This window comes from Podarcis melisellensis, assembly GCF_964234715.1.
Source record: "Podarcis melisellensis genome assembly, chromosome: 8".
NCBI classification, from domain to species: Eukaryota; Metazoa; Chordata; class Lepidosauria; order Squamata; family Lacertidae; genus Podarcis; species Podarcis melisellensis.
Genome location: NC_138540.1, coordinates 18833447 through 18846687, shown reverse-complemented (window position 1 = coordinate 18846687; position 13241 = coordinate 18833447). Strand labels below are relative to the sequence as shown.

General features: G+C 47.2%; 1 protein-coding gene across 19 annotated transcripts in view; it reads right to left on the bottom strand.

The window, feature by feature from the left end:
- The window catches only part of RERE (arginine-glutamic acid dipeptide repeats), a 350074-nt gene that overhangs the window by 103210 nt on the left and 233623 nt on the right, over window positions 1-13241 (bottom strand). For all 19 annotated transcript variants that reach the window (XM_081923414.1, XM_081923418.1, XM_081923419.1 and 16 more), the window contains one exon: window positions 7700-7798. In XM_081923414.1, the coding sequence (XP_081779540.1) occupies window positions 7700-7798 (99 nt within the window). The remainder of the gene's footprint in view (window positions 1-7699; window positions 7799-13241) is intronic.

Below are 13241 nucleotides of genomic sequence, written 5' to 3'. Positions count from 1 at the left end.
GCGGGAGGAGGGTTTTCCTTCCCACCGCCAACATTCAGAATGCTGTTCTGAATGTTGGCGGTGGGGAGGAAAAACCCTCCTCCCACCGCAAGTCCCGGGAACAGAGGAGAAGCGCTGCACGCCTCCCCCTCTGTTCCCGGACCTGTCCTGAAGGCTTGCGGTGGGAGGAGGGCTTTCCTCCCCACCGCCAACATTCAGAATGCTGTTCTGAATGTTGGCGGCGGGGAGGAAAAACCCTCCTCCCACCGCAAGTCCCGGGAACAGAGAAGCGCTGCGCGCCTTCCCCTCTGTTCCCGGACCTGTCCTGAAGGCTTGCGGTGGGAGGAGGGCTTTCCTCCCCACCACCAACATTCAGAATGCTGTTCTGAATGTTGGCGGTGGGGAGGAAAAACCCTCCTCCCACCGCAAGCCCCGGGAACAGAGGAGAAGCGCTGCGCGCCTTCCCCTCTGTTCCCGTACCTGTGCTGAAGGCTTGCGGTGGGGAGAAAAGCCATTCTCTGCACCGCCAGCCTGGCAAGCGGTCTCCATAGGAACGCATTAATTGATTTTTAATGCATTCCTATGGGAAACCGTGCTTCGCAAGACGAAAAACTCGCAAGACGAAAAAACTTGCGGAACGAATTAATTTTGTCTTGCGAGGCACCACTGTACCCTTGAGCCTCTGTGGAGGAATCCTTCCCACCCCAACATGCTTATGTTACTTGAGTGTTGAGCCCAACTCTGTCCCACTGTTTCCTACACCAAGCTGAAGCACGGAGGTAAGGTAAGGAATGCCCCCCCCCCCGACTATTGCTACTCAAGGGGACTCACATGCCTATCCTGTGGCATTTTTCTAGGCAGACTGCAGTAAATCTCAAACCCCAGCAACATAATTTTTGAGTCCCTTTCTTTCGCTCATTTGGCTGCATATCATTTGTGAAGAGGAAGGCAAAAGAAAGGGTAGAGACGGAATCCTGCCAGTGGATGAGAGGGAGAGAGACATAGAGAGAGAGAGAGATTTCAGGTTTTACAGTGTCTTCCAAGCAATGGGTCTTTGTTTAAGTTACAAAGCTGTGCCGTTAAATGTTTCTATACACAGAAGGAACAAGATGTGCATTTTACAAACACACACACAGAGCGAGAGAGCGCACCAGCTAAAATGACTCGAGTTCTGTTGCTAAGGAACTACAAAGGATAATGGTATTGGCCCTCTTTTGTTTATGAAATAAATTGCTTTGGGAGAGAACAAACGCAGCCCTTTGAGCCACCTTGTGTCTTGTTCTCCTTTTTTAAATGAACACTGGAAAATGACTGCGAACAGCTGAGAGTATAAGCAATCACCATTTTTTCTTAAAGGAAGAAAAGGCACCCTTGAAAATGAGATGAAATATGCAGTTTCAACAGCCAAAGTCTATAGCATTTATTAATCTTTTGAGCAGTAGATTTCTTCCTTCCTACCCTCCCTCACCGCCCCCAGCAAGAATGAAAAATGCCCCCCACCTTTTTTCTGCATGAAGCAAAGGACATGTGAGACTAGAATATTTTCTGAAAATCCTCCTTGATTAAGGATGTCTGTGTCAAATTAAAAAAAAAAATACTGTTGCCATTACAAATTTGTTGGGTATTTAGCTTCTGGTCTCCAATATATAAAAGAAAGCAAGACCTTTTAACAAGGGCAACTCACCAGTGTAAATATTTGTGAGACGCGAGTGGGAAGGGGTGAAGATTGTCAATATGGCAAGGGCGTAATATCTAAAAATATTCCACGAGGCAGAGAAACATCGGATCAAGCATATGGCAGGTTAAAGCAAGCAAAGATATAAAGGAAGCTAGGAGAAAGCGAACAATTATTGGCAGCAGTTCAGGAACCAACATGAATGAGCAGAAGGCACCAGAGTCGCCCTGTTTGGAAGTCAAGGCCCTGGGTGGATTCAACAGGAACATCGGAAGCTGCCGTATACTGAGTCAGACCCATGGGTCTATCTAGCTCAGCATTGTCTACACACTCACTGGGAGCAGCTTTCCTGGGTTTTCAGACATTTGCAGGGAATTTATCAATTAGTGTGGCAGAACCCACACTTTGGAACTCCCTGCCTATTTACATGTGGCAATGAATCCTTCACTGTAGTCATTCTGACACAGACTTAAAATGCTTTTGTTTAGGCAAGCCTCTCCAGATACATCAGAAGTTCAGTGTGTATTATTTATTTTTAGCTCCTGTTTGTTGCAATCGTCACGTTAGTATTTTTAATACTTGTTTTTAACTGTTTATCAGTAATGTTAATGTTATGTTTCATATCTTTGCAAACCACTTAGAGGTTTTCTTCGTCTTCTTTCTATTCAAGCAGGATATAAATTTTGTTTAAAAAAACAGATAAAATAAAATAAGAGGGAGCGTTCTCAGGCTCAACAGGAAAAGCTGGTGATTGAACCTGGGACCTTCTGCTTGCAAAGCAGATGCTATTCCACTAAGCTACAGCCCTGTGCAAGGAAAAGTGCCTTCTTGGTGGTGGCCCCACAAATTATACAACTCCCGATTTATTTGTGCATCGGCTCTTAATAAACTTAAGTTGGACAAAACCCATTACTGTAATAATAATCCTGCTAACAGAGATCCTTTCGCTGTGGGCTCAGGAATTTGTGCATACAAATCATGTGTTCATCTAATGCTAGATTTCTTCTTGTTATGCCCACTTTATAATTGCACACTCTGGCACGACCGGCTCTGTTGAACTGGTTCATCCTCACAACCCATGCCCCCAGCCCATTGTCATGCTGTTAAAAGGGGATGTTTTTCCATTATGCATTACGCCTCTGGGTACCAGTTGCTGGCAGTCACAGGTAGGAAGTGCTACTGGGCTCAAGCTTGGCTACTGGACTTCCCACAGGCATCTGGTTGAGCCGCTGTGAGAACAGGCTGCTGGCCTATAAGGGTCATTGACCTGATCCAGAAGCCAGGCCCGTCTTATGTTCTGTTAATTGCACTTTAAATTCATGGTCTTTTTGCCCCAGTAAGCAGCTCTGCCCTTTTAGGCACTCTACGATGTCTGGTTTCAAATGAACCAAGGATGAAAAGATGTTTTGTTCCTCTCCTTGAGAACAGATATACCAGGAAGCATTTTGAGATGATGAAAGCCACGCAACTAATGTCTTCTCCGGGCAATCTCAGTTCATTGCATTACAAACATCTACCAGTGCATTGGGGAAAATTTAGTTTGCCGTATCTTGCTATTTTTTGGAGGGGGCGGGCAAGAAGGGGGATTTTAATTCGTATTTATAACAAATGGGAGCTTTGAACGTGAAGCCAGGTGTTGAATGGTGCTTAAAAATTTATGAACTTGTAAATCCACGAACATGGCCAATTAAGGTTTATCACTATCAAGGATTAACCACCCTTGGATATAAAGTTAAGAGGTTATTTGAATCGGAGTTGTTTACTTCCAACCATGCAACATCTCCCACCCCCAAATAAAGCTACCTAAAATATTTAAAAGGTGGTATACTTCAAGATGAAAGTTACAGTTAAGGTTACAGTGTGAGATTTCCAGAGAGACAAATCTAGGATTGTGCATCACTCAGTATCCTATTTTTCCCTATAAGGTATCTAACATTGGGACACTTTAAAATTCAGCTACAATGGACACCAGGTAGCAGAGAATTTGAATGCTAGGATATGTAGGATATGTCTGCACTTGAAAGAGGTTGTCTACCCCTACAGTAAGAAAATATCCCCCTGCCTTCCACTTTTTAGAGTATTGAGTTTTAGTAAATGTGTAGATTTATGAGATGCCCCTTCTATCAATTATTCCAGAATCTGAAGCTAACAGCATGGACACATGTACTTGATGGCTTTTATTTCTATCTATATACTGACGTAGCTAAATAATACAAGCATTAATATACTGATTCCTATTCATGATGTAATGATAAAGACCAAATCCTTTAAAAGTGTATTTCAGGGTGTTTTGGGAGTGAAGGATAATGCTTTCTCCCCTCTTCCCAGCTGGTTGTCTATATCACACACGCAAACCCAAACTCCAGCGCAAGCCAGTTCCCCTTGATTTTTGCAAAGGCGACCCGAGTCCTGGGTCGTAAAGTGAATTCAATTAGCAAGCCTGCTGTTCTTCATAATCAACATCAGGATGCTAATTAAGGCCCCAGCGTCATGCTGCACAAACATCCCCGCGCATTACGGGGCTCCACGGCAGCCGGGAACTCTGCCTTCAGCTAGCATGCATAAACAAACAGAATTAATAACTATCCGAGTGTGGACGGGTGACTTAATCGGTTTCGATTAGATGCAGCTCAGCCTGGAGCCTCTATTATTTAAATATATTCACAGTGTTTAATTAAAAAGCCTAACAAACTGGGGGTGGGATACTCGTCCTTATCTATATTTCTCCTGCTTTTGTTATCCTTTCTACAGATTCAACGTGTGTGCAGAGGTGCACATGCTTCAGATAAAAGAAGCCTGGGCCCTCCATGCCGAGGCAAGCAGGGAAGCCCCTTCAACGATGCTCTGCAAGTTCAGAACCTGTCATCGCAGGGACGTGGAACCTGTGACCCTTTGGACAACATTGGGAACCCTGGCTCCCATCAACCCCAGCCAGCAGGGCCAATGGTCAAAGATAATGGGAACATCTGGGAGGTTAAAGGGTCCTTTTCCCTGTATTAGCTGGATCATCATCAACAACAACATCATTATTTCACTTAGATACCATTTAACGCCAAAATAAGCATTCCATTTTGGCATTCAGTGTTAATTTTTCAACAGATTAAATGCTTTTGCTAGTGGCTGGGAAGACAGTGTGGGAAATATGCGGGCAGTGTCTGGTGTCATCTTGGAAGGCAGAGGCAGGCTCAGCTGGCGGCTAGGGGAGGGGTTCAAGGGAAGTAATGGTTCTATGTGGGCTCCCCACCCCCCACCCCAAGGCATCTGGTCATCCGCTGTGAGAACAGGAGGCAGGAGTGGATGAGCCACTGGCCTGATCCAGCAGGGTTCCCCTTATGTTCTTATGCATTTGCCCAAAAGCAGCAAAAGCAAAACAGTGCAAGATGAATTGAAACCGGGTAACTTGGATCGTATATGAGTCTTGCTAATGCACTCGTCGTAGAATCAGATGGTTGGTCCTCAGTTGCCCTCCCAGAAAGCAACTGGAAATTGAGATGAGGCCTTTTCAGATTTCCCTTTGGAAATTTCTCTCCCTCTCTCTAAAACACACACACACACACACACACACACACACACACACACACACACTTGCTGTGTTAGCAATTTTTCACAACTTGTGCCATTTTGGATTTGGTTTTTATCTGCTGCTGTTTTAAACAAACTGCCATTGTGACAGTTTTCATTATTTTTGTAAGCCACTATGTGGTGGTCCCAATCTTGCTGTCAAGCTGATCAGAGAGACCACCCAGGCCTAGTATGTCCATAGCATCCTAAAAGCTGCATGAGGTTATTTCAAACCTAGGATGAGTCAAATAGTGATGCTGTTTGGACCTGGATTATTCTCTGAGTCCCTTAAGAAATCCACAGCCTACACAGCATTGGGGGTGGGGGACGTGAGCAAACTTTGTGACACCCCTGCAGGGTCCCTCTTTCTCTTTACAGAGTAGGACTGGTCCGGAGCGAAGAATCAGGGGTCTAAATAAATAAATAAGATCATGAAGTTCCGAGGGCGGAGCTTTAAGAACTCCTTACAAATAAGAGAACAGCTTGAGGTCTGGCTTCTGCCGACAGTGGAGGCCTGCCAAATGGAGCTGGGAAGCTGGGGAGGGGGAAAGATGAGATGATAAGCGGAGACTGACAGCAGCAATGCCGAGCTAATGATTGCCATTCTGCGCGCCCACAGCGCTCACTTTTTAGGGAGTGAGGTTTCATTCTTCATTAAGAGCGCTTTGCCTTACTTTCTGATTTGTAAGGCTCCATTCTCTATCTTTTAAGGCTGGCTGTTGATCAAAGCCGGGAGCTGAAATATCGGCGGCGCTTTCAGCATATAAAAGCAACTTGCAGGGGGCAAGGGAAGAGGAAGGAAGGAGGGAGGAAGGGAAGGAGGGAAAGAGTCTTCAGAAATAGGATGGCAGAGTCTAAGCATGGCGTGAATTTCTGTGGGGAAAGCATCTTTTTTCATCATGAGGGTCTCATTCCCTTCTGGGCAACCTCCTGAATGTCACTTGCCTATAAGCCACCCTGGAAAACTTTGGGGGGGGGGGCTGAAGAGTGTGGCAAAAATGCTTTAGAATAAAATTAACAGGTAGGGCTTAACCCCTAGGCATGTGGGAGTTAGGTAGAGCAACACTCTCGCTTCCAACTGAGAATAGGAAGTGTCACTCTAGCCTTTCCTTAGCTCTGTGATGACAGCAAAAAGAGCAGGAGATGCATCAATAAGCCAGGGAGTCAGTTGGCCTGCACTACAATTTGCTTAAGCAACACTGTTACTGCACCACCCTCTCTTCCAGATCTTCTCTTGAATGCTCCCTGCTTTCAGAGACTCCCAGATACTCAGTGGCCCTTACACCATAAAACAACCACTGTTTTGTCTACCTTAATCCAGCCCACCTCCTTGGCAAGAATGCATGGGCCTAACTGATTGAGAATTCTCCCTAAGCAGGAGGTTTGGAAGCAGCGGGGTGATGCAGAACTCCTGCCCTGCCCAAACCGCGCTAAGAAAAAGTGCCACCCATTCGGGACTTAGACAAGACCCATTCGCCGACACAGCCCCTTAGTTACACTACAGCAGCCCATTGCCACAGTTAAGCTGTCTTCATAGGTAAGTAAAAGAGATTCTGATGCTCGGAGCTTGCGCCCTTTTATTCCTGAGCTTTTCGCAACCCCAGAAGAGAAGGAAAAGGAAGAAGGAAACGGGCTCAAAGTAGCCATTTTTACTGGCCTAGCTCCCAACCTCAGAATGCCAAGACTTTGGCTGGCACAAGTTTCTCCCTTTGTTCTGGGGCTGCCCTATAAAGCTTCCAGGCCCTAGATGTGCTGTCTGGAACCTCAAAGCAGCAGCTCTTCACCCTGCAGCTCTTCACTCTTTGGACTATAATGGGGAGCACATTCAGGCTGCTGCCTTTACTACTACCACCACCACCCCGCCTAACTTGAGCCCCATTAAAGCCACATTTCCTGCAGCTGCCCATTAAGCTGCAAATACTCTGGACAGGGGCTACAATGCCACCAAGCAACGTATGGGCCTAGCACGCGGCTGGTGCCGAGTTCAAACAACAGAGGAATGGCACCAGGAAGCTGCCTGCCTGCCTGCTTTATCTTGATTGACAAAGCCCTCAGAATCTCTGCCGAAGCCACCCGAGGGGGGAAAAAACAACAACAAGCACATCTGACACTGAAACAGCTAAGAAGCGCGTTTTCCTGGCAGCCGGGTTGGGACAACCCAGGCGAGACAGGCCAGGGGGCGGCCCAAGGCAAATCCACAGAACTCTCTCGCGCCCGAGGGCTTTGCCGCTGAAAAGCCGACACAGGGAAGGAAAGAACCCAACTCCGCTTATTCTACGGCTGTAGCATTAAGGAAGAAAGAATACATTCCCCGCACCGCTTTGGCTAATTAGGTACTGGCTGCTAACAGACTGATGCAGCAGCTGCTGATCTGTGGGGTGCGGGAAACCTCTGCCTCTTCCTACAACCCCCCAAACCGATGAGATCGTAAGGAAAAGATTGGAGGAGGTTAAGCAGAACAGGAGCGGCAGCAGGTCCCCTCACCACTTCGTCTTCCGTCCAGCACTTCTCAATGAGTTTGGGCACAGGCTTCTTCACCAGGCGCTGGAGGGCTTTGCCGGCATCGTAGTTGCTTTCATGTAGCTAAGAGGACAGAGAAAGAGAGAGAAAATGTAAACCAGATCAGCTACATAACCCAAGAGAAAAGGCGGTTGGAGTCAGAAGAAATGATGCTCTCCACTTCTTCATTTTAAGGAACCTTCCCCCCCCCCCAAGATCCACAGCCAAAGCAGATATTTAGGGTGGGTGGGTGTGCACACCACTCACCCACTTATTCCACTGGAAACAAAAATATGCCAAAAGCAACAGACTTTTAAAAAGAAACCAGTTCCTGCACAGCCCTCCCTGGTTCATATTTAGCCAGATGGATGGAAAAAATTACCGTTCCAGAGGTTGGTATTTGCTTGAGGAACTGAGGAAAGGAATTCTGTGTGTGTTTGAAATTCACACCAAGCCCTCCACAGGTGCTGGTTGTTCCATATATTGGGGAGGCGGGGGAGGTGTCTGGAAGCCTGTGTGCCAATGGGTTGAATCTGATATTAGTCCTACTCAGTGCAGGGCCACTGGAATTACCAGGCATGGCTAACAACTCCATTAATCTGAGTGGGTGTGAGTATGACTTTATTGGCTACGACCCATAATATTTGGGGGGAGGGGCAGGGTGGGGGTGGGAGAAGCTTGTTCACATGGCAATTACAGTTTTCGTATTAGGTTCCCACAGGATTTGCAAGGGCTCTACCTTGAAGATTTTCCATAACTGACACCAGGAATTTGGGAAGAAAAACAAGGCAGGATTAAAGCCCATCATGCCCACCATCTGGTGCCTGTAGTGCTCATTTAAAAATGTGTCAGGCCCTGCAAAACAACGCACTGGACCTAAACTTCTTGGAAGACTCGGGATGGATAAAAGACAGGACTTCATCACGCCGTGCATAAACTATGGAACACGCTCCCACAGGAGGCAGGGGTGGCCACCAAGACGAGCACCCTAGTGTGCACTGAATTCAAAAGAAGTCGGCTGATACCATTAACTCTCTGGAACCCACGACACCAGGAGATCCCTTGTTCAAATTTGCAGTTCCCAAGCAGATCTCACCCACTGCTCCCAAGCAGCCGAAATCATGCCTAGGACCCCCAGGGCAGAGGAAACAGCATGTCCAAGTGGAAGCCCAAGGCCGGAGCCATACGGCATGTGAGGTTGACTACGCCTCAGCTCTACTGGCGCGTTCAGGAAGACGTGGGGCAGCAGAGCCAGCTATAAAGCTGCTCACTTGAAGCCGGGCCCTTGCCGAAGCGGCACCTTCTCCTCTTGTGCTCCCTGGGACTTTTTGCTAGAAAGCTCCCCTAATGTCCAGAGCAGGGGGCCTGCGGGCCAGATGTGGCCCAGTTGCCTTCTAAATCTGGCCCACGGACAGGACGGTCCGGGAATCATCATGTTTTTATATGAGTGGAATGTGTGCTTTTCTTTAAAAATGCATCTCTGGGTTATTTGTGGGGCCTGCCTGGTGTTTTTACATGCGTAGAATGTGTGCTTTTATTTAAAATGCATCTCTGAGTTATTTGTGGGGCATAGGAATTCGTTCATCCCCCCCCCCAAAAAAATATATAGTCCAGCCCACCACATGGTCTGAAGTACGTTGGACCGGCCCATGGCTGAAAAAGGTTGCTGACCCCTTGTCCAGAGCATCTGCCTGCCTCGCCAGACACCTCCTTTACCTCCCTGTCAAAGCAGGATTTTGAGCCACATAGTGGGGGTGGGCGGGGAGGAATGGGGGCACACCAGGCAAGTCCACCCGGTGCCAAAAAGGGCACACGGGAAACGGGTCGAGTCACTGTGGGCAACCTCCTTCAAGAACAACCCAACCCCTGCAAGCAACAAGCCTTGAGCTTAAACAAGGCACTGGTGCCACAGAAACCCATCAACTCTGTATCACGCTGCTAAGAGTCAGGGAGACACAGAGCCCAGCAAGAACTGCTTAGGTGAACCTTCTGCCTCTCAAAAGGATTGCCGCAGGTTTTGTCAGTAAATAGAAGCTTTTGTTTGTAAACCTGCTGTTGCTGCCGCTGCCGCCACCACCAGCGTCCATGTCAGGCCCATGACTATACTGGCAAGAGAGCGGAACAATGATTTCTTCCCCCTTTTCCTAGACCATAAGCCGGGATATACAGCTAAGATACCAGATCCTGCTGAGCCTGAATTCTGACAGGCAAAGGAGGCTGGCATGTCTCAAAATGCTTTTAATGTTCAGTACATGTGCCTGGGCGCCTGCCTCAGGTGCTCTCCTTTTTCAGGCTTCCACTCTCTAACCTGCAGTATTACCGTGTCCAAAAGCCAGAAAAGACTCCTGCTTGTATTTCTACTTATCAAACATGACCAATGTGCCGATTTATATGAAGCAAAGTAAGGAGGCCCCGTTTATCAGTTCCTGTTGTCCTTGACCAATGGCTGTGCTATCTGGGTGCTAGCTGATGGGAGATGGAGGCCAGAAACACCTGGAGGGCCACGTCTGCCTTAAATGAAACCCACAAACACCACACCCACACAGCTGTTCCCAATTTTGGCTGTGGGTGCCCTTGTTGTTGTTTAGTCGTTTAGCCGTGTCCGACTCTTCGTGACCCCATGGACCAGAGGACTCCAGGCACTCCTCTGTCTTCCACTGCCTCCCGCAGTTTGGTCAAATTTATGCTGGTAGCTTCGAGAACACTATCCAACCATCTCATCCTCTGTCGTCCCCTTTTCCTTATGCCCTCCATCTTTCCCAACATCAGGGTCTTTTCCAGGGAGTCTTCTCTTCTCATGAGGTGGCCAAAGTATTGGAGTCTCAGCTTCCAGTGAGCACTCAGGGCTGATTTCCTTCAGAATGGATCTTCTTGCAGTCCATGGGACTCTCAAGAGTCTCCTCCAGCACCATAATTCAAAAGCATCAATTCTTCGGCGATCAGCCTTCTTTATGGTCCAGCTCTCACTTCCATACATCACTACTGGGAAAACCATAGCTTTAACTATACGGACCTTTGTTGGCAAGGCGATGTCTCTGCTTTTTAAGATGCTGTCTAGATTGGTCATTGCTTTTCTCCTAAGAGAAAAGCAATACTAGGGTGCCCTAGTAGCCTTCAAAAGAGAGTAGTCCTCACAAAACATATGGGTGCCTGCACCCTCTGCCTGCCAGGAAGCTTAAAACTGAATCAAGGCTGATTGGTTGCCCAGCTGAGCTCTGTGGCATGCAAGTATAAGTCAAAGAAAGGCACTTCTGGCCACTGTTGATGTGGACACTTTCCACACACTTGGGCCACTGGATGATACAAACAGCTTACAGGTGCCACAAGACCCTCCCCCACCATAAAAAAGTTGCCACCACCCATCTAATGTGAGAGTTTGGTCAGCCTCCAGATGGGTGGTTGGGGATGCTGTGCACATCAGCCACAAGCAACTCCAGACTGTCCCACCTTACATCTGTGATTAGGCTGAAGAACCTATGAGGCAGAAGAGATGAATCCCAGTCAGGTCTATTTTGAGAAGGAGGAGGAGGAGGAGAAAGAAAACTAAGCCTTGTCTGAAAGCAGGATTTTTCGCTTGGCGAGGTACTCCAGTCCCTGCCTCCCTATTCATGACTCATGGAAGGAATCTATTTTTGCCCGGAGGAACAGAACAAATTAATTTCCTTCCTTTCCTTTTACTGAACAAGCTTAACAAACTGGAAGGAGAACAGGGGCCGAAGGAGGCCAAGAACAATGGGCGGATGGCCGACTGCTCCAGGCTGGAGAAGCTGGAGGATGCTTTGGGACAGGCTTTCCCAACCTGGTGCCCTCCATATATACTTTGGACTACGATTCAACACACACTGGGCTGGGGCTGATAGGAATTGTAGCCCAAAAGATATGGAGGGCACCAGGTTGGGAAAGGCTGGTTCCAAGGCGTTTGTGGGACTCGTATGATCAGGCCCCACACTGTGAGTCTGGAGCCAGTTTTACATGTTTTCAGTTGCTCTCCAGCTCTTCAGTATAGGTGCGCAGTGTGGCTCCACCCACTTGGAACTCAAGCTCCTGAGCATGTCCACAGCATGCTGATGTACACGTACGCACACAGGCCTGCCGTAGTCCTGCCAACACGCACATCTTTAGTGCTGTCGCAATCCCACACCTACACATGCTCAAGCATGTCAAGAACAGCTCAAATGTATGAGAGTGGCATTGATCTTGCTCGCCCTTGACCAAGGTCAGACGATTGGGGTCTATGTAGCTGATACTGATGAGCAGCGGCTTTCCAGGGTTTTCAGACATTTTTTTTCTACTACAGAATAAGATATTTGTAGCTTTTATGTTTAGCAACTTCTCTGCAGAGATCAGCATTCCTGAACTCCTCCCAGCTCTGAAAACTGCCATCAAATCATGATGTTTAGCTGGTGGTATATCCCAAAGTTGAAAACCAGCTCCGTCCTTATTTCAGACATTGTGATATATCAGTATATTGCGATGTTTGGCTGGTGATATATCGCGGTGTTGAAAACTAGGTATTGGCCAACCGTAGTTCTCTTGCTGGTTCTAGTGCTTAAAGCCTTAATTAAGGAGCCACATTAGTACACACTGCAGCAGTTGTAGGGAAATTGTGGTCCTCTAGATGTTGCTGAACTACAACTCCTGTCTGCCCTGGCCATTGGCCATTCTTCCTAGGGCTGGTAAAGAGCATAAGCTCAGCATCCGTTGCTCTACAAAATAAATTAATCAAGAATCCCATTTCTTATGACAAAAGAGCTCTCTCAAAGGCATTAAATAGAAAACTAATTTACATGGAAGCGAAGTACAACTGACTAAACGAAGTCCTTTATCCGTGCACTGCTTATGAACGGAATCCTCAGACAGGGTGGTATTCAACTTTTACTCAGAGTAAACCTACTAAAATCAATGGGCCTGCCTTAGCCTCATTCATTGCTGTGGGTCTACCCTGAGTACCACCCACCAAATGGAAGTGTGTAGGACATACATACACACAAGATGCAAGCCATTTTATAGTTGCCCCCCCAACACAAAGGGGTGTTACACAGAGACAACACATGTAGAAACAAAATATAAAAAGTAAGATAAAAGAATGAGAATGAATAAATTTATATCCTGCAATTTGGATAATGTCAAATATTCATTGATGCTGAATATATATTTATTGGGATTTTACAGACCACCAGCCATTGAAGAACCACTCTGTGATTTAACATACATCTTCTCTCTCTCTCTCTCTCTCTCTCTCTCTCTCTCTCTCTCTCTCTCACACACACACACACACACACACACACACACACAAATAAATGAAGAGCTACCAATATGTGCCTTTTAAATCACAGCAGTTCTTTCCTGCTGCCCTGCCCACATCCCTCAGCTACGACAACAGACATTAAGCAGCTCTGGATCTCAGGCAAGAGCTTATTAGCATAAACTCCACCACATTAGTACAAGGGCTGGGGTGGCTTTCTTCTGCACTGGGGGTGGGGTGTTGCATTTTGACACCCGCTTTGCAACAGAACTGCCATTTTCT